Below are 21,231 nucleotides of genomic sequence, written 5' to 3' on the forward strand. Positions count from 1 at the left end.
GGGTGCCGGGGCAGGGCGCTGCCCCTGCCCGCGGCGGCGGCGGCACGCCCGGCCCTGCCCGCGCCTCCCGGGCTGCGGGGCGTTGCAAGGGGAGTGCCGGCCGCCCGGGCGCGGAGCCGCCGGTCACCGCCGCATAAAAGCCGGGGCGTCTCGGCGCTGCCGCCTCCTCGGCTCGTCCCGGCTCGGGGGGGGCCGCCCCGACGGCCGCATGACCGCCGAAAGCCGGCTGCCGCCGGGACCCCCGCCGCCGCCCCCGCCGCTGAAGGCGGACGCGGCGCCGCCGGGGGAGGAGGCGGCGGTGGCGGCGGCGGCGGGGGCTCGGGGCGGGCGGCGGCGGCGCAAGCGTCCGGCGGAGCGGGGCAAGCCGCCTTACAGCTACATCGCCCTCATCGCCATGGCCATCGGGCAGGCGCCCGAGCGGCGGCTGACGCTGGGCGGCATCTACCGCTTCATCACCGAGCGCTTCCCCTTCTACCGCGACAGCCCCCGCAAGTGGCAGAACAGCATCCGCCACAACCTCACCCTCAACGACTGCTTCGTCAAGGTGCCGCGGGAGCCCGGCCGCCCCGGCAAGGGCAATTACTGGACGCTGGACCCCCACGCCCGCGACATGTTCGAGAGCGGCTCCTTTCTCCGCCGCAGGAAGCGCTTCAAGCGAAGCGACCTCTCCACCTACCCGGCTTTCCTCGCCGAGCGCCCCGCCGCGCCCTGCCGCCTCTTCCCGCTGCCCGCCCCGCCGCCGGCCGCCGACCTGTCCCCGGCCCCCGCCGCCGCCTCCTGCGCCTTCGCCGCCGCCGCCGCTTACCCCGGGCAGGGCTGTCCCGCCGCCGCCCTGCCCCACGCCTACCCTCCGCTGCCCACCGCCCCCGGCCCCTACCCGCCGGCCGGCCCCGGGCAGCTGTACGCGCCGTCGGGGCGCATCGTACTGCCCGCCTCGCCGCCCGCCCCCGCCGGGCTCTACGGCCGCCGCTCCCCCGCGCCTTACCCGCCGCTGCCCCACGCCTACGGCGGCGGAGGGCAGCTGGGGCCAGGCGAGCCCGGTCCGCGGCACGGCGCTTACCCCGGCGTCCACGACAGGTTCGTCCCGGCGCTCTGACCCAGCCCGACAGCGCGGACCGGAGCCCGGGAGAGGGGCGGGCTGCGGGGCTTCCCCGGCGCCGCTGGACACGGGGCCGCTCAGGAAGAAGCTGCAGGACCTTGGGCTGCGCCTCCGCGTCCCGCCGCCTGCCCGGGTCTTCCGGCGAGGACCAACACCGCCAGCCGGGGGGACCCTGCTGAGCCCCGTCCGCTCTCGCCAGAGAAGCCCTAGGGACTCCCAAGTGCCTGGATGGGGCAAAAAGCCCTTTCCTCTTCCACTTCCTTTCCTGGGACAGGTGCTCAAAGCTTCCTGACAGGCTCCCCTCATCCCAGCGAACCCAACTGGGCCCCCCGGTCTGTCCGGGAAGATCTCAATTTTAAAAATCTCTCCGCTGTCGATGATTTTATTTACAGAACAAAACGTCTGCTAGGGCGAGGGAGGAGGGAGACAGGAGGAAGCATTCCCCAGCTTCATGCAGCCAAAGCCGTAAAAGTGGGATGCGTGGCACTAAAGTGGTGGCGTGTGCCTGATGTTGCGCAGGGCTATCGTGTTAGTGCCAGGCTCCGCACCAAAAACATGGTCAGGGACAGGGAAGGTCTGGATACTGGGGTTGCAGCCAGCCATGGCAAGTCAGATCCCTTTCAAGGGTCGTGCTGTGTGCTGCGGGGGTGGGAGAATGGTGGGATTTGAAGTATAAAAAGTTTTACCATGAGCATGCTCAGCCCCTGGAAGAGGGACCCAGCGACACTGTGGTATCTCTGCCCTTGAAGATCTTCCCGTCTTGATTGAACAGAACCTGAGTGACCTGATATGGCTTTGGCATTGGATCCAACACTGAATTTTGACCTGCTTTGAATGGAGACCCGGTCCAGAAGTCTATGGAGGTCCTTACATCCTAAATTACTTTGATCCTAAGGTCAGCCCAGCTCTGTCTGTAGTCTAGAGAAATTGGTATCTATGGGGAAAAGCTTTCCTTCCTCAAACAGTTGAGAGAGGCAGGACATGGTGCCTTTTCATCTTCAATTGCTCTGCTTTCAAGCTTTTCTAGGATGGAAAAATGGCTAGAGGAAAACACAGAGAGGGCTGTGAGAGGCAAAGGCTTGAAAATGGATCCATGGGGAAACTCAAGCAAATCCCTCCCAACAGATCCCACCACCCCTGAAAGGGGCCTGGAGAGGTGGTGGATGCCCAGGGCTCTGCCTGCAGCTGTGAGCAGAGAGGAAGCAGATGTAGCTCTGCCAGATCTCCTTATTCACCTCTGTTTTCCTGGGAGCTTGTGTGACCAGGGCCAGGAGGAGGTTGGTGAGGGGTAGTGCAGCGTGGTGGGGCCTTGACTGGGGAGAGGAAGGTGGAAGGTGCAGCCAGCGCCTCAGCAGAAGCTTTGAAAGAGTAGAGAGGGTGCACATACAGCAGGGCCTCTCACCACAAAAGGGTATACAGATCATGGTATAACTCGTGTTGGAAGAGACCTTGGGAAGTTTCACTTACGACCTTGTGCTCAAAGCAGGGTCAGCTATGAGTCAGTCCAGGTTGCTCAGGGCTATCTAGTTGAGTCTTGACGCTCTCCAAGGATGGAGATGGCACAGTCACTTTGGGCAACTTGACTGTCATAATGGGGGAGAAGTTTCTCCTTGTATACATTCAGCACCTCTCTAGTCTCATTTCATGTCTACTGTCCCTTGCCCTGCTGCTGTGCACTGCTGCAAAGAGCTCTGATCCCATGAAGACACCTGTACTTTCTGCTCCATGGAGGATTTTTCAGATGAGGTCCTCAGCAGGATGAAATTTGTATAGGGGCAGGTTCCTTGCCTCCTCTGGGTGCTAAGGTCCAGGTATCCAAGTGGGACGTTAGAGGGAGAAAATGGAGTAGAGCAGGAAGGTGGTTAGGTGTCCCCACGGCACAGTTTGTGGTGGAGGAGGCTCAAGCTCTCTGCAATAGGTTGATAGGAGAAGTTGTATATGTGCCTACCGTGGGGCTCTGAGGTGGGAGATGAGTGTTGGTTTCAAGGCACCCATCCCTCTCTCAGAGCGGTCACGCTGGGGCTGGCCTGGTACTGCTGTGTCTATCTGGACCTTTTTGTGGTACTTCAGGAAACTGCTACCTGTACGCATAGCTGGGGAGGTTGCGTTGCCATCAGTGGGGAGCACAGGTGGCAAGAGTAGACCTTATTCAAATCTTTAGGGTGATGAGGTGAGTCAGATTTTTCCCTTCCTTACTTTGCCTTATGAAGAGCTGCATTGTCTCTTTCAATGTCCTCCCTGGTCCTGGCACGTCCAGAAGCTGCTTCCGTCCTGGAGAGAGCGGAGTCCTGCCTCTGCAACTTGGCTGCCTCAGCCCCGGGCAGGTCTCCCTGGCAGCTGTACTAGCTCCTCTCCCAACTTCACCCTTCACCAGCTGGAAGAGAAGCCAGCAGACTGGGCTGTGCCAGCTCAGTTTTTTGAGAGGTGCCTGCTGGCTCTCTGCTTTGCGATTGCAAAGGACCAGACTGTGTCCCGTTGTCCCTTTGCTAGCAAGTCGAGCTGACCTCTTTCTGGTTTGGGGATACCCTGGGGAGTAATTGTCCTGCCTCTTAATGCCTCCTTCCTTCCTTCCTTCCTTCCTTCCTTCCTTCCTTCCTTCCTTCCTTCCTTCCTTCCTTCCTTCCTTCCTTCCTTCCTTCCTTCCTTCCTTCCTTCCTTCCTTCCTTCCTGTAGGAGCAGTTATGAATGTGGACTGGATCATTTTCCTGTACCTAGAGGCCTTTTGGCCCTTGTTCATCATTATTTCAAATTGGTTTTATTCTCTGCTCCAGCCCTGCTGCTAGTCTAAGGTTCAATCTAAAAAAATAGGTCACCAGTGATGATACAGGTCTTGTGTAAGCTGGTCCTGACCTCAGATAGCATCCGTAGCAAGTTCAGGGAGCAAAATTCAATGTCTGGAGGACATGCATGATAGATCTTGATGACTCAGAAGGCACAAATTGTGGAGGTTCAGTTTTTGTATTGTTTGCAGATAAGGTCTAGATGCTTGTTCTTATTTCTCTCCAGATCTTTTATACCTACAAGCTAGGGAAACCACACATACCTAGATGGTATACTTTGTGCAGCAGGTGCAGTGATGAGCCTATTGTGTCAAGGACCTGACACACATGGCTGCCAACTTGCTTAAGCCTCAGCCACAAGCAGCTGGAGACCCTGGGCCTGAGCCTTGTGCTCAGTGAAGAGGTACACAGACCCTCCAAGGGATTCTACATCTATGTGGGGTCTCTGTCCTTTGGGGCTTTTGAGACGAAGATAGACAAAGCTATACCTGCCCAGTGCTAGTGCTGGCAATACAGCAACCTTTGTCTTGCAGCAGGCCTGGAGACTCCAGAGATCCCTTCCCACCAGCACTGCCATGGCTTTGTGGCTATTGCAACCTCTCCAAGCTGTTGTGTAGGCTCAGACACAGCAGAGTGTGCTGAACATTAGAGGTCTGTCCAGGCTCTACCTTGTGGCAGCGGGATGTGCTGTCCCTGTCCTTGTGCATGTGGCCATGTGTCTCATGCAACTGCGTGGCCACTATCGGTGGACGATTCAGTTGTTGGATCCTTGGGGAGCTGTGGGGTTGGGTCTGTCTGTGAGGATATGGGGATATGCCATGGGGATACAATTGGATCTCAATGTATGCTTGTGCCATGGGGATATGTTAAAGATTTGGATCTCAAATGTATTTTTGGCTGGCACTTTGCTTGTAATTCTCAGGCACCATCCAGAATAAGGAAAATTTTGATTTCTGGAAGCTTTATTGTAAATATCTGAGGGCCTTCCTTTTAGCAAAGTTAGTCTAAGTTTCAAACTAGTCTTTTGATTTCTGGGAGATGAGTCCAATAGGTTTGGGTTAAAACCCTGCAGGAAACACTTAAGTGTAAGCACTGGTGAGAAGAGAGAAGGGCCTTGAAAGTGCTTGTTCCTCAAAGGATGGAGCCTCTCGGTTCCTGTACTGCCCAAGTTCTGGTATGGTCAGGCCCTACGCTGACTTTGAGAAAGAGGTGGATTATTACATCCTAGGAGAACATTTTATAATGTAGTGGAGATTTTTTTGTATTTACTCTTCTACTTCACTTGTAATGGAAATAAATGTTTGTCCTGTTGTTTGTAATGAAGTGTCTCTCTGAGTTTTTTCAAGCCTTCCTAGCACTCCTGAGACCAGGAGAGTGATGATACAGAACAAGGTGCATGCCATGTGTGTGCTCCTTGCATTTTGCAGTGTCTGTTTTACCTTGGGTTTTTTTTGTCTGCTAGGATTCCTAAAGTCGTTGGAGGGAGGGAGGGGGAGGCAAAGCGAGGCCAGAGGTGGTTTACCAAACTTCTGCAACCCCCACTCTGTCAGGCCATAAGTGTGGCCCAGACGTCCATGCACGAAGCTCCAGCCCTCTCCAGGTGCCTCTGCTAAAAGGGGGCAGGTAGGAAAGCCAAGGCTACCACCTGTGATAGGAACACAGGCTGAGAGATGGGCAAGGAAATTTTGCTGTCTGATTGCTCCAGCGTGCAGCTGGGCCAGCTGGAGAAGGTTTTACTTCTGGAGAAAACGTTATGTTGCCCATCTTGTGACAGCAGCACCAGAAATGCTTGGTCTTACCTCCTGCACCCCGGGCCAGTGAGTTTTTTATGGCTGCAGGGATGGAGTTCTGCGGGCCGACACTTTGTGCAACAGCAACATCTGTGGGAACAATTCATCGGGCAACCAGCGTAGCTAAGAGGCCTCCAGGGGCAACTCCACACCTCGGGGCGATGATCTGGCTTGCACATGGCAAAGACAATGGCAGATGTTTCCCCTTCTCCTGCTAAGAGGGTGGTGGCTGCCTTCCTGAGGGGTTTTGAGGGAAAGCGAGCTCTGCAGCTGGTGCCCTGTCAACAGCCCAAGCTGCCTGGAGGGCTGTGAATGAGATGGGGACAGGTAGTTTAATCTGCTAAGTTATCAAAGAGAAGATAGGAAGGTCTTCTTCAATAGCTCTGGGACTCCCAGGTATGATTTATCTGCCTTTGGAAGACGCCAAGAAATGCATCAAATTTATGAGAAAGAGGAGGCAGGGGAGGCAGCTGCTGTTTGGCCAGGAAGGGAGTACCTTGGAGGGCATCCAAAGCTTTGTGCATTGTAGTTAGAGGTCAGTCTGCGCAGCTGGAGGTGGGCTTTAGCTCATCCGTTACCTGGAGCTGTGATGCCAACATTAGTGATCAGAGAGGATGTCCCATTCACGCAGCACCTGGGTGTCAGCTAATGTGAGCACAGGAAGGCTGATGCCCTTTAGGGGGCTGACTGTACAGAGTCTGCTGTGCGGGGATACGGTGGCCCGTGTCGGCACAAGGAATAGCTTCACATACTTGTCCTGGTGTAGTCCTGGAGCTCTGATTCATAGGAGGCACCATCTATATGGCAGAGCTGATTTCTCCACTCACTCCTCCACATCAAATTTACGTCTCTCCCTGTCTGAGGCCAAGAAGTCAAGGTGGGAGATGGTGGCATCAGCTACATCTGGAAGCTAGGGTTATTTCTGGGAGCTACTTTTGGATCTGGAGCAGTCACCGCAGCCCCTCCTTGTGCAGGCAGACTGAGAGGGAGGGAACAGGGGTCTTGGCGGGGAGCCCCAGCTCAGGGCTGCCAGGCTCTGACCTCTCACCACCTCTGTCAGTGTTCGAACTCAGGGTGCAGCTGTGGTCCCTAGGGCGTATAGGGACCAATAATGCAGTGAGCATGAAGTACCTTCTCCACGCTGCTTGGGCCAAGAGGGAAAGGAGGCTGTGTCCTAGCCTCTTCTGCTGATTGGAAGTCCATAGGATCGTTGTATGTCTGGCTGAAAGCGGCCATGGAGTAAGCCAGAATGGTAGCTGTGGGCTGGCTCAAGAAGACCTCATTGAGTCTGCTGCTATCCCTTCTTTCTCCCATGCCAGGAAGCTCAGATTTGCTATCCGATAAGGAACTTGCAAACCTGTTGTCTGGATGTAAAATACCCAAAGAGATCTTAATTGACAAAGGAGCTAATGAGCAGCTTCTGACCTTTCTGCTCAGAGGCAGTCCTGAGCCAGCAACAGAGCTCTTGGTCTGATGGCAGAGATGCCTGAAGCCCTCTGAGTCTATCATACCCGTGGCTGGCTCTTGCAAGGAGACTGCACCTCATGTTGATCTCTTCCACTTGGAAAAGGTGCTCACGAGTCCAGGCTGTCACCTTCTGAGGTCAACAAAGTGTGTCCTAAGCTTCATGCCACTTCTGTAGCTGTATGTTTTAGCACATACGTAGTCTGTCATCAGCTTAGTGCTCACTGGAGCACTGACCCTAGACTTGGCCAATTAAAGAGTGGCTCCCTGGCCACCCCATCCCAAACAATGATACTGAGTCTGGGATAGGCTAGTCCAAAAGTAGCAACCACAGAGACGTCTGCTGTGATGGGAGCAGCAGGAGATGGTGAGCCTACTGGGACATCTTGCTGTACAGATCAAGATTTGGCCATCTCATCTGAGAATGTGGGGGGTCCCCAGAGCCATGGCAAAATGGCGCATTATTTAGCAATGAGCATTCAAAAACTGGGCTGTGTAAGTAAGTGACAGCCCAATGCTGGGCTCTGGAAAGGAACATTTCAGTTCATAAATATTCCCCTTGCTTGAATGCTGTAGTGGGATGGATCATGGTTCAGCTTTTTAAGCAGCAGCCAGTTGGATGTAAGTATAGGTGTGCCAGTGTGAATTTGTCCTCTTCCTAACTCCTGTCTCTGTCCCTTCTGTTGTAACACTTAAAATCTTGTCATCGACAGAAAAGGTAACGCTGTAAGTGAAGCCAAGGGTTTACCGTTGCTACATGCAAAAGTTTTAACAATATAATATTTTCAATTATTAATTTCATAGTCCAAATTAATACAGAAAAACATCAGTAATGCAGCTGAGAGTGCTATACACACACACAAAAATTCTTAGTATCTACCCCTGCTTCTTGGTGTTATGTTCACCCTTCCTGTGTCCTGAGGTTGACGGCTGCAGGGGTGCTGTGGAGGCGGGCTCACAAGAAGTTACCAGCATACTGATGTCTTCAATAGGCAGGTCATGATGTTCCTGCTGAACATTTCCTTCTCTTTATTAGGAGGCAAATGATGTAGATGGTGATGATTTCTTCCTTCTCAGTCTTGGGGTTCACTTGAGATTATTTCTGTATGTATGTTGTTTTTCAGTGCTTCCCAGCTTTTTTTTTTTCTTCTGTTCTTCTTGTTTTCTTTAAAATTGCCTTTACTTGAACAACACAGGTTTGCACTCCTGCAGCAATGACTGACTGACCACTGCAATAGGCGTTGTCGTGGAGTCACAGGCAGTTCAAACCACACGGAATAAATAATCATTATCAGTATAAATGAAAACAAACGTAGGTGCTAGTTACCTGACCACTGATTGCTGAGACAGCCAAGCAGTTAAAATCGGCTCAGGCCAAGGCAAAACCAGCCAAGTCCCAATACTCTGCACTGTGAGGTCAACATAAAGCCACAGCCCCTGAATAAGAACAGATTTACAAGATGCATTTAAGACCAAGTCCTACCTACCGTCACAACTGAGAGACCCCACACCCATGGCCTGGGAGAGGACTGTCTCTTGAGATGTGAAAAGTTTGATCTTTCTGTTGCATCTCGGGGGTCTGCATCTCTTGTGGCCCAGTCTCCTGTGCTGCCAGTGGGTGGGTTTTGGGGGTGTAAGAGAGACAGATGCAGCCCGGGGAGGGAGTTCCTCTGCTGGGGTTGTGTCTGCTGGCACCATCAGGATGGAGCAGGGCTGGAGGCTGGGGAAACATGGAGAGGCAGTGGAAATCTCAGCACCTCAACTGTCACTGTGGATTTTCTGCTGATCAGCAATCAGCTATGTGTGACTTTAGCAAACAAAAGGAAACATGGATGGGAGTAATCTGAATGCAGCCACTTAACGTGAGAGCTCCCACCAGTGTGTGATCCTGACAGTCCTAAACGCCCACCCTATGGGAAGGAGAAGCAGAGGGGAGATAGAATAGTTCACTGAAAGACCTACCTGAGCTAGTGGTTGCTGAGGTCTAATCACAGAATGGGGGGGACTGACCCCTTCTTTCCTTAAGTGAACTATAGCTAATGTAAATTATTTCCTTGAGCTCAGATAACAGCGCAGGAGGGTGAGTTGTGCATGTGAGCAAAAATACTTTTTAGCAAATGCACTTCAGGTTGATTGTGATAACTATCCCAAACCCAAGAAAAATGCAACAGCAAGCGCTCCAAGCCCTGTCCCTTTGCCATGTACCTCAAGGAGCTCTGGGGGCTCTAGTTTTGGGGTTGGAGTTTGGCTGGGCAGAAAGGAAAGTGGACTAGGTGGTCACATGAAAAACCCATATTGTCCAGATGTCCTCACATGGCTTTTTAGGAAGGCTGACCTCACACCGTGGCTTCATTCTCCAGACAAGAGCAGAAATGACGGAGTTGGCCACAGATGCTTAGTGAGTGGTCCCACTCTACCATGGTGTGAGAGGCCGTGCCTGGAGTATTATTGTTAATATTGGTGGCTTTATTCATGGAGGAAGCAGAGGATGATTCAGGTCTTGGACCTTTATGCATGGAAAATTAATTTTTTTTTTTTTTAAATCATATTGCAAAGAACAGGTTTCCATCTTGGGTCACCTCTTTCGTATTATCGTCTTCATGGAGGATTCCTCCTCCCCTCCTAGAGAAAAGGCAAAAGAAAGCCCCACTTGAAGCAACCAGAGCAAATAGTTTTAAGCCTTCCCACATGGAAATGGATATAGGATATACTACCTCTCTGCCACAGTAGGAGCTAGACTTCAATATATCAAGACTGCCAGCAGTGCAACGATTAACGCTGTTATGAACAAAATCATCATCTTTGCATCTCCAACAGACCAAAAATCTTCATGAAAAAGAGGTGCCTTCCTCATCTTTAACAGCCACTACGTCCCTGCTGTTGACAAACTGAGCGAGACACGGCGACCTAAGCCACACACAGGACTCTCTTAACAGCCACGGGGGCAAACGTTCGCCGCGCTGCAGCCGTTTCCACGGGCCCGGGATGTCACTTCACCCTTCCCGTTTCTGCAAAAGGCACCGCAGCTCCTGCAGCCAGGCTCTGGCGGGTCCCACAGCGCCCGGGAGGACAAGGACAGAGCCTCGCCACCACCCTCCGAGCCCCCCGGGGATGGGGAGACACCCCACGCCTCCCCTCTCCCCGCCCGCAGCACCATCCCCCCGGGGACGGGGCCGCTCCCTGCGTGCCGGTGCGGCCCCCACACACCCTGCTCCGGTGCAGCGTCCCCCCGCCTCCCCGGAGTCTCCCGGGGGACACGGGGCCGGTGCTGCCGCTAGAGAGCGCTGCCGGACCGCCACGCCGCCGGGAGGGATGGCGGGAGGGCGGCCGCCGGGAGGGATGGCGGGAGCGCGGCCGCCGCGCCTTCCAGCGCTTTGCCGGCCCGCAGGAGCCCCCAGCGGCTGTTTTTCCTGCGGGGCTGTTTTTTTTTTCCCGGGGGTTCACCCGGCCTCGGCTGCCTGCACAGGCCGCGGGGCTGCCCGCTGGGGTCGGACGGCCGGTCCCCAGTTCGTTGCTGGGGTCCCTTCTCACTGGAGGTGCAAAGCTACTGGTTTGGGTACCGGGTAATTGGTGGCTAATGCTTGCACAGAATGCAGCGCTTAGCTATGAAAGCGCGGCACTAGAGCTGCATCCACAGTCTGCAATTAAACATTTCTCCACACAAGCAGTACTTTCCAGGGGCGTGTAATTCTGCGCTCAAACCACATTCAGTGCTTTTGCAGATTAGTTGGAAGATGGTGTGTACAGAAGAGGGCTGAAAAAAGAATCATGAAGGCTACAAAGCTCAGATCACACTGTTTACCGTACCAGCCATCCCTCGGTTTCTTTGCTCTGTCTTTTCTGTGTTTTGTCAGTGAAAAGCTCGGGCTGTCTGAGGGAGACAGAGGAACAGTCATGCTCAAAGCCCCAAGTCCATCCAGGTGGACTGAGTTCCAGCCAGTGGGCTGAGGCAAGTGGCCATTCCTCCTGCTTGATGGGGATGAGCCCGCACTTGGAATACTGGATCCAGTTAGGACAACCCAGTACAAGAAAGACATTGTTATACTGGAGCCCAGCTGAGGCCTTGAGATAGGGAACTGGAGCAGAGAGCAAGCTGATAGAATTGGGCTTGTTCACCTGGAGAAGAGAAGGTGAGCGTGGAGTCTAACTTGCAGTCCTAAAGAGGGTTACAGAGAAGACGGAGCTGGGGTCTTCTCCAAAGTGCACCATGATGGGGCAAGAGGCAAGGACAAAAAGCTGTGATGAGATGACGTCTGGTTGGACATAAGGAAAAACATTCTTCCTGTGCAAGTGGGGCAGCCCTGGGATGGGGATCAGGTAGGTGGGATCTCCATTCTCGGAGGCGGTCAACACTTGGTTGCAAAAAGCCCTAAGCTGAATCTCACGAGTGAGGAGACAATCATAGTGGTTGTACCCACTGCATATCACAACATGCTTGCCTTGGTCTGCGTGGTTCAGGTAGCAGGTCAGAGTGTCCTGGAAGAGCCCCACGAATCCCTCTCAGTGGTACAGCACAGCAAGGAGCAGAGCATTGTGCCAGGTGCTGGCCCAGCTCCCTGTGCTGGCCCCATAGCTCAGAAGCCATCTCCCTGGGTCCATCACCTGCTCTTCATCACCAAGAGGGCTACAGTCAGTTAAAGGTCTCTGATCTCTCCCAGCCTTCCCCTTCATGTTAGACCCAGACCCTACTTGTCATCCCAGAGGGTGAAAATGTCCTTTGTTGGACTTTCTGTTAGTGTCCCTGGGTAAAGATATCCGTGTGGGGCTCAGGAAGAAGGGATGGGAGGAAGAAGGTGATGCATTGCATTTGCAAAACAGCAGCCTCCCTCCCCTAGATACAGCCGCTCTTGCCAGCCCCATCCCCATCTCCATTCAGACAGCAGGACCTACCTCAGGATGCGCATGGACACCCACGTGTCCACCTTTACCCCCATCTCTATGAGCAAGAGCTCTGTTATCTCTCTTCTCGTCAGAGAAAAAAACAGTGGGTTTCAAGGAAAAGTGCTGATAAGGAAGGCTTTATCTTTTGGTTATTTTGCGATAAGATTTGTTGCTTGCAGGCACACTTTTCTTTCCGGCTGCCAAAGAAGCCAGTTAGAGTGAGAGCAGCCCTAAGACAGAGTGTGTGGTGCCCAGGGTGACTCTAGGACCTTGTGGCCACCAAAGGCATCTCCGCAGAGATGGACAGAGGTGCTTTCGCTGGTTCCTGTGGGAAGAGGCTCATGGAGCTCCCCAGCCCTCGCAGCGCAGGATCACCACCACTGCCCGTGCATGTTTCAGCAACAAGCATTGTGTAGGTTCATGGAGATCTCACCCTGCCAGGCCTCCTTCCCCTCCTACAGCTCCACTTGAAGGGGGGATGTGGTGGTTTTCTGCCGTCCTTGACTGACAGGGGCCGTGAGAAGAGTCTAAAACCTCCCAGAAGTTGCTTCTCCCCAAAATGTAAAGAGCTCTGGGAACCAGGCAAGCCGAAATGTCTGCAGACATGGAGATTGGCAGAATGGCTGATTCCCCCTTCCTGTGAATGTTGCGGAGAGTTGGAGAGTTGTAAAGAGCCACAAGCTCTTGTTGGCCTCCACCATATCTTGTGTGGGGCTCTGCCAGGCAGAAGAGTCTCCTGGCCTGCCTGGCAGCTGCAGACCCTACAGCCCAGCCTCCTTGCAACATGGTGTGGACACCACACTTGCAGGAGGACCCCAGCACAGCTCTTGTGATGGTGCTCAACCATAATATGGCCTCCTGCCTCTAGTTCCCCTTCAGGCCAGTGGAGCCTCAGCTGCCTTCACCCAGTGAAGGTCTGGGGTCAGCATCCTCCCGGGCTGCAGCTCCCTCCATGCTACAAGGCTTCTGCAAGGTTATGCCCTAAGTATTTGGGGTTATGAACAAGGTTTGGGTAGTTCATGGGAGAAGGTAAGAGGTCTTGCTCTGCTCCCACCGGTATCAGTCACTTAAGGGGAGAGCGCAACCTTGCATTAGCTGAGATGTCTGTGGACATCAAAACAGTGTCATGACACCTGCATAGGGAGACACATCCCTCCAGGAGCTGCCCTTGGGGAGTGGGCTGCATTTACATGGTTATGGGGCTGCTGGATGCTTTCTGTGTTGACACCCACCAGATGCTTTACAGCTTCTGGTGGTGTAACTGCAGAGGTCATCCCAGGATTTTGGGGTGGGAAGGCTGTGTTAAGCACTTGTGAGCACTTGCCTGTGCACATGTGATGTCCCTGGGACCAAAGCAGGGCTGGGTGTCAGTGGTGATCATCCTGTCACTGAGACGCGATGTCACATCGGCTGAGACGCAGAGCTTGCAGGGCTCTAGGACAGTCGCAGCAAACATCTCCAGAGCCACAAAAAAATCCATAAAACCCACAAATCAAGGGTGACCTCAGGGCCTGGTCAACACTATGCTCTGGGCTGTTGGTAAGTCAGGATCAGCAATAGAGACCTCCACCAACCCGAAGAGGAGAAAGACCCTCTGTGTCAGGATATCACAGGAACATAAGAGAGCCAGTGGCCCTGCCACATGTGGGAGAGGAGACCATGACTCCCCTGAAATGTGGGAAGCAGAGAGCGCACCCTATTCCTTCCTGGCTTCAGGAGAAATCCTGGGCACACGGCTGGGGAGCCAGGGACACGGCAGCTGTGCAGAGTGGCTCCTGTCTTTGCTCCAAACGACATTTCCCTAACAAAAGTGTATGGTTCAGCCAAGTTTCAGCCTGTCACACTCAGCTGTTTTCAACCATCTTTTGTTTGCCTAATGCAGCGGCTCAGCAAGGTCAGAGTGAGATTGCCCAGAAATTGAAAACAAAACGCTTTCCAGGCTTTAGGAAAGCAAGCTGTTCACCAGGGAGGAAAACAGACCATGTGAAAGACCTTCAGACTGAAGATAATAACACAAGGGGCCGTAGCGTTTATCAGGTGTAGGAAAAAGCCCAAGCCGGGCAGCTCCAGCGAGCTAAAAATCACGGTGGGCTTCAGCTTTGCAATGCCACTGGCGTTTCTGCAAATTAGAAATGCCTTTCAGAAAGGCGGATGGGCACTGGTCTGTACGCTGAACCTGCAGCGCGGTGGGGCACCAAGCAGCCTGCTGCAGGACCACCAGCAGGGCAGCAGGCAGCTCCTTGGCACAGGTGGCCGCACTCGCCCGCATCGTAACCCGAAAGAAGCACAGAAAGCGGAGCAGTCGGGAGAGTTTGGGCTTTACTACTTACAAGGAAGGAGCTGGTCAAAATCACCCTGCAATACTTGTTGGAGTTTGTCAGGCAGGAGATGCGACATTCAGAAAAAAAACCCAAAAGATTAAAATAGAAGGCGTGTGCTGCATTAGTTATCCTGGCACTCATTTTCCAGAGGAGTATTCTAGGCTTCTGGTGTTTCTGCTTCTGCTGGTTCCAGCGCCTCCTCTTCACCTGCAAGTCATGTAAGAGACAGATCATTTAATATTGGGGGGCTCTTGTGCGTTATCCCTCCATGCTGTGCTAAAGCCCCCATGGCCAGGCTCCCGTGATTGCCCATGATATTAGGTAGCTCCTGGTGGCCTGCCTACTTTTCAAAGGACACGGCAGTCCCAGGGGTTGCAGAGGAGAGTTAGAGAGGGTAAATCCCAGCTGGGTTTAAAGGCAGGAGGAAAATAAATGCAGCCCTGATGCTTGCCCGCTTCAAGATCTCAGGGCTGGGACCTGGGCTGGTGTGGAGTGCCCCAGTCCTGGGGATGAAGAATGGTTGTTTTCCATGGCACGAGGGCGTTGCATGCCTTGCAGTGAGCGGCCTCTTCTTCTCCCCTGGCACAGACATTGCTGGAAATGCAGTAATGGGGGGGGGGTCAGAGGATGCTCACCTCTGAAGCAAATCCTGAGTTTTCCTGGTTTTGAAACAACCTGCATGCTGCACCCACTGACCCCTAAAGTAAACGTGCTCTCCTCTTCCCAAGCCAGATCTGGGAGCAACTCCTGCTGGCCCAAGCTGTGTTAGCTGCAAATGGATTTCCTGAGCGCAGGTGGCAATCTGCCACTCAGACCAGCTTAGTGCCCTCCCTGCCTCAGTCCTGGCAAGGAGGACAGTGGCAGCGAACATCTCCAGAGCCACAAAAAAATCCATGAAACCCTGGCAAGGGTTTCAAAGCAGTAGACACCCCTGCAGACACCCACCCCTTGCCCTAGTGTCCACTTTTCCCTCCCCCCGCACCCCGCTGTCTGTCTGCGGCTGGACTGCAGACAGAGCATGTCCGGACTTTGTCTCTCCCTGACCAGCTCTGGCCTCAAGACACTGCATCTTCTCCCCACAGCATCTCTTCCCTAACCTGGCTCTTGGTAGAGCCACAGAGGTGTCCTTAGGACAAGGAACTATTTAGGACCACGGACCCCAGACCCTCTGCCAGTGACTCTACTGACAGTAGCGGGCTTTTTATCAATTCCCATGGCTTGAAGAGCAGTACGTGTCCCCACGGCCCCAACATCCCACCACCACTTTCACAGCTACCCAAGTCAGGTTTGGTGGGGTAGGGACCCATGCTCTAGTGGTGCCACAGGCCAGTTATTGCTAAGGTGGGCCACCTTGTCTGATGGTCCTCACGAGGCAGCACTGCACTGCCCCCTGAGCCCCCACAGAGCCATCAGCTCTGCGGTACCTCACCTGCAGGATCCTGGCTCCTGTCTGCCAGCTCCCTCTCCACCACTCCTAGTTGCATTCCACCGACCATGTCCTGGGTGGTCAGCATGGGTGACTGCTCTTGATGCACTGGCTCAGGTGGCGCCGACTCAGGATGCTCTGGCTCAGCCTCCTCCTGGGAGCTGGGCTCAGGGTCCAGCTCTTGTTCTGGCTCTGGGTTGATCTCCACCACTGCCTGGCGGCGCCTTCCTCTCCTGGCTCCTCTGCGTCTCCTTTGCCGTTTTTTCTGATCGCTGCCAGGGGATTTCATAGGGGTGAAAAGCTGGCTGTGGGGTGGAGGATTTTCCCTCCCGCCCCAAGGCCACTTTGCTGGCCCCCCCGGCTGTGATTGTGACCCAGCCCGTCCCCGCAGAAGCTGCACTTCTGCAGCCCTCCTCCCTAGCCCAGCATGGCAGCCTCCTGTGGCCGCACCAGGGCAGTGGGAACTTGGGCACAAACTTTTTCCCTGTCCCCACATTGTGGTTGAGGATTGCTTGCCACCCAACCCACCACCTACGTAACCCACCCCCACATCCATGTCTGCCCCCCAATGCCTGCCTAGACCTGCTGGCTGCAGGTCACCTTTCCCCAATGAAGACTGATGGGGCCCAGCTCAGCTCTGTCCTTGTGCAAAGACAGAGGGGCTGGGCTGCTATGCCTGGGCTCAGCTTACCTGCACCAAGAAAATGACTGCACAGCATAAGCAAGGTTTACCTCAGAACCCATTGAATGAAGTCTTTCTCCCGGGCTTCCATTTTTCTTTTACGGAGCTGCTCGCGGTCCCTCAAGCGGCGGGTGATGATGACATCTACAAGGACAAGTTGAGTATTAACATGACATCCCAGCCAAGGGACAATCTGATCCCCCCTGCCTGGTGACAAAGCATTGATGCAAGAGTGGCCATGCTCTTTTTGTCATGAAGCAGGTCTCAGTATGAAACTGCTTGGGCACTGTACTTCCAGCTCAGCCTCAGTGGCTAGGATCTGATGACACACCACCCAAAGCTCCAGGCTCCTGCATTGAAAGTTGCTCTAAACTGCTAGCTGCAGTTTTCTTTCTGTTCCTGCTCCTGTCCAACCTACTCACCACTGTAGGGACCTGGGGCCTGATGGAAGCATGAGACAGGCTTCCCATGCCATGAGGACACCGTGAAATCCCTTGGCCGGTTGTCACTACAGGCTGCAAGATAATTCTTCTTGTTTGCTCCATTGTTACCCTTTTCCCAAGATAGCTGCAACTGGTCACCACTGCAATTAAGATGCTTGTCTAACTAACTACGGAGAAAGCCTTGCCCTGCAGAACACGCAGCTCTACAGCACAGGAACACATCTGTGGTGGCGAGGGGCTGAGCCAGAGGGCACAGGCTTTCCCATACACAGATGCTCATGTGTATTAGGCTGGGACCTTGTACGGGATGGTGACCCAACCAGAGACAGGAACAGGGCTAGTACACACTGCGGGGGGTGAGAAGACTGGTCCCAAAGACTGCACAAGCAGCCCTAAGCTGGTCTGCAGCTATGAAGAAGGCCACGTCAGGGCTGAAGACAGGCTGACTCGTGTGAGAAGATTCCAATGCCAACTTAACCATTTAGGCAAGATGTGCAGGTTGCCTACAGCCATGAGGAGAAAGGGGCACCCCCGGAGTCCCAGTCACCCTGTGCAATGCCTTCTTAGGCCAAGGTAAGTTGTGCCCATTTCACTGGCTGCAAAGGGCTCCAAGTGTCTTCCTGGGGCAGAGACATCTCAGCCATCTACACCTTGGTGAATAAATTCCTGAACTGCACTGAAGCCAGCACTGAACTTCCTCCCTCATGCCTTTGTTCTAACAGACAACATCCTTGATGATGTGGAAGTATATCTTGTGGTTTCTGATTTGGTCAGCCCTGAATTTTCTAGCTTGGACTCCTGCCTGTGATAATAAAGACCTGGCTTAGACCAAGTAGCATGAGACTGCTGCCTTGAGACAAAGGGCATTGTTCAGGAGCAATACGACTTCCCCGGGGCCTAGGGGGGGAGAGAACTCTTCCCATGAATATACTGAAGAGGTCACAAGAGCGCTGATATTCATAGTTTCAATGAAAAAGCAAAACCACAATGCACATCTTCCAGATGTAGTCATATCCATCTCCTTCCACGAAGAGCCATGTAAAGGAATAGAGAATATTAGTGGTTCAGTTTAAATAAAATTAATCACTTAATCGTTTAGTGCTAGGCCGCATTGACACACTACTTATATAGAACTGACTTAGCATAAGTAGCTAAAGTTGCTGGAGCCTTAGGCTGCATGCCGTGAACTTGCACCTAGATAAGTTGAACTTGTTTTCAACTTCTACTTAGTTACCTAAAAGAATGCCCTGAGATTGGTACAAACCAGGAGACAAGGAAGCTACTGCCATCAGCAGAAGGGGCAGCTTGCCAAGATAAGAAGAGTTAATGGCCTGCCTGGACCCAGGCAAAGAATCCAATAAGGAATGAGGAGATCCCAGACCAGAAAACACCACTGGACTGAAAGATGCGTGAACAACACGGGAGGGATGGATGTATCGACTGCAAGGGTATAAATACCCAGGGGTTTCTGTCTGATGTCCCTCTCTGGAGGCACCCAGCTAGCTGACCTTGCTGCTGTACCTTTCAATTAAATTATTTTTTTATATATATAATCCGACACCTGAGATTCTGATGTGGGAAAGCTACGGTCGAGCCTGAAGAAGGAGGGAGTGCACCCAAGAGTGTGTGTGTGAGGAGTGGGAAGGGGCACCCGTTGGCCCACTGGCCACAACTGCTGTGAAGGGACCCTGGTTTGAGCAGTTAAAGGCTCGGATGGTGTGCGTGTGACTCCTAGAATAGGGTGTGAATGCTCGGGCAGTGGCTTCTCCTTCAACAGCCTCAGCTCTCACTAAAGTGTAAGGTCAAATCAGTGAAGAACAGTCATTTTGTCATTCCTTTCTCCAGCTGGGAGAACTGGCAAGGTGAGAAGGACTTCTGAGGCTGAGCTGGGACTACAGCTCTTGTCTCCCAGATGTCTGTTAAACACAAGAAAAAACATAGTCTAGGACAGAAAAAGGCAAAACTGACAGCAGGAGACAACCTCCATACAAAGTAGATTTCACACAGACGCTTCTGATAATTAATAATAATACTCCAGAAACATAGCGTGGAAAGGATCTCTTTTGGTCTCTGTTCCAATGTCCTTATCACAGCAGGGCCAACTTTAAGATTAGTTCTGGCTGTCCAGGACCTTGTCCAGAGAAGCTGGGAATACGTCAAAGCCTGCCTCTCTGCACACCATACTCACTGTTAATTTTTTTTCCTTTCTATCCAGTCACGTTTGAAATGTGGACCTGGTGCCTCCTGTCCTTTCCCTGTGCACCCCTAAAAAGAGTCTGTCTCTCCCTTCTCTGTAACCCCTGTTAGGCAGAGGATGACTGCAATGAGGATGACAGCAATGTGATGTCCTTCTCAGCCTTCTCCTCTCCTGGCTGAACAAGCCTGGTTTCCTCTGCCTGTCCTTGTACATGATCCACTCCAGCCCTTAGCAGTCTTGGTGTCCCTGCACCGGATTAATCCCAGTATGCCTTTGTCTTTCCTGTGCTGAGTTGCCCAAATCTGGGCATGGTATTCCAAGTGCTGCCTAATAATAACAACAGCCACCATCGCAATCACAAAATACAAAATAATCCTACTTTCTGTTGTTGCCTGTAAGTTTTCTTGTTCTTTTATTGCCGGTTCTTGTATGCTAGTTCCAGGAGTCCCCTTTGCTCTGAGCACAGTAGAGACATGCAGAAGATGGACCCTCTCTGAAAAAAAATTCCAGCCTAAGCAGACCAAAGAGAAGGGGCACAGCAGGATGTCATACAGATGTGAAAGCTGCATGCAACGACAGTGACAGAGTTTCTCAGTCACGGCAGGGGCATCTCAGCATGACCAGAAGCAGGTGTCAGCCTCTGAGATGGAAAACGCTGCCCTTGGACTGCATGGTGTACAGCTGAGCAGACGCTCCTCAAATGGGGGGCTGTCCCCTGACATGAAGCAGTATATCAGAGGCAGCAGGGCACAGCCAGCGGGGGAGGACTGTGCCATCCATGCAGCAAAAGGCAGGAAGCTGCCTGGGAAGATGAGGTTACAAGTTGCAGTAGCAGGATCTGCACAGGGCATCAGCTTAACTACTGAAGTACATAATCCCTTGCACACCCCTTTGCAGCCAAGGTAACTTCCTTTCCCTTTCAAAGTGTATTGTGAGACATAAAAGCATTTTTAGCTGCTTGCAATCAGTCTCCTTCCCAACTCACCCTAAGCAAATTGCTTTGCACAGGTAGCAAACACCCCTCACTCACACTTATCTGGTCCAAGGGAGCACTCGCACTGCTGCTCCAAAGCTGCCTGGTAGCCATAGGCAGGAAAGATCACACACATAAACACCTGCATCCTGATGAAAAATTATTTAGCAGAGGACACAAAAGGTACAGAGGTGAAATGAAGAGAGAAAGAAAAAAAAAAAAGCCAAAAAAAAAAGCCATAAAGCTAAGAGAACAATGAGACAGTATTGCCAGTCTACAAACAGGCAGTACATTGATGCTGCCTGAGGGACTTTGTCTGAGTTGAAAAGTCCTTATAGGTGCTTCTGCCTTTGTGATCTGAAACACAACATGAAAAAAGCCACATATATTTGCAGTTAAATGTACATCCTCCATCCCCCAAGCATAAACTGGTAATTATTAACCACTTTTTCAGAAACCACTGATGACAAAAATACTCTCTTCTCTCTCTGAAAAATCAAGTTAGGAGTGGTCTTGTGATTACCTGGTACAGCGTACTCCTCATGGGCTGCAGATGACCGTGGGGAAGAGTCCGAGTAAGCGCAGTCTTTGCCTAAATTCTCCATTGCTCTTTGCAGTTTTAAGGAGAAAGCAGCTTAGTATCCTGGGAATGGGATCTGGAGATACTGGTGCAGCATAATGGGAACTTTTAAAAAGTGCAGGCTGCCCGCCCAAAACATCTTATCTGGCCAGGCCAATAGTAGAGTAATAATATTCTTCTTATCAGAGTGCAAGCTGGGAGAGTCTGTGCCCGGGACTACTGTGTAGACTGCAAAACATGTCAGTGCTTTTATCCAGTAAATAATGCCACTTCAGATCGGAAATTTGCACTCGCTGCTGCTAAACTGTGACTCCAATGCCCTCCTTTATAGTAGAGAGAAGCTGCCTGGCAGAGCAGGATGCGACACTGCCTCACTGCTGGTTTCCAGAGTGAGATGCAGAGAGGTGTTTTCAGTTCTTGAAGACCCTTGTGAGGTCTGAAACGGGACATAGGCTGTTTGAAAGGTGTTTGCGTACGGCCCTAGGAGATCCTACCTCCATCTCTGTTCCAGTCTCCCTCTTAGCAGGACTGTCCACAGCATGAAGTCAGGGCAGCTGTGGCACCAGATGCTCTGGAAACCCCTAAGGATAGAGAC

At 52.7% G+C, this 21,231-nt stretch overlaps 2 protein-coding genes across 2 annotated transcripts; one reads left to right on the plus strand and one right to left on the minus strand.

Annotated features, from left to right (window-relative positions):
- The first annotated feature begins 208 nt into the window (after positions 1-208).
- On the plus strand, positions 209-1,096 carry FOXE1 (forkhead box E1). The gene has a single exon (XM_074569893.1). The coding sequence runs from the start codon at positions 209-211 to the stop codon at positions 1,094-1,096; it is 888 nt and encodes a 295-aa protein (XP_074425994.1).
- A 13,217-nt stretch (positions 1,097-14,313) lies between these two features.
- On the minus strand, positions 14,314-20,827 carry HEMGN (hemogen). Its single transcript, XM_074569729.1, has 4 exons — positions 20,580-20,827; positions 16,494-16,587; positions 15,765-16,033; positions 14,314-14,542 (listed from the first exon to the last, which is right to left on the minus strand). The coding sequence occupies exons 1-4, from the start codon at positions 20,659-20,661 to the stop codon at positions 14,493-14,495; spliced, it is 495 nt and encodes a 164-aa protein (XP_074425830.1). The 5' UTR covers positions 20,662-20,827; the 3' UTR covers positions 14,314-14,492.
- Positions 20,828-21,231: the final 404 nt, after the last annotated feature.

The sequence above is a fragment of the Larus michahellis genome, chromosome Z, assembly GCF_964199755.1.
Source record: "Larus michahellis chromosome Z, bLarMic1.1, whole genome shotgun sequence".
Classification (NCBI taxonomy): domain Eukaryota; kingdom Metazoa; phylum Chordata; class Aves; order Charadriiformes; family Laridae; genus Larus; species Larus michahellis.

Coding starts and splice junctions, on each gene's coding strand:
- FOXE1 (XM_074569893.1), top strand. CDS start 209: ATGACCGCCGAAAGCCGGCTGCCGCCGGGACCCCCGCCGCCGCCCCCG.
- HEMGN (XM_074569729.1), bottom strand. CDS start 20,661: ATGGAGAATTTAGGCAAAGACTGCGCTTACTCGGACTCTTCCCCACGG. Junction 16,588..20,579: donor TGAGGAGTACGCTGTACCAG/GTAATCACAAGA, acceptor TTGTCCTTGTAG/ATGTCATCATCACCCGCCGC. Junction 14,543..15,764: donor CAGGAGCCAGGATCCTGCAG/GTGAGGTACCGC, acceptor CATGACTTGCAG/GTGAAGAGGAGGCGCTGGAA.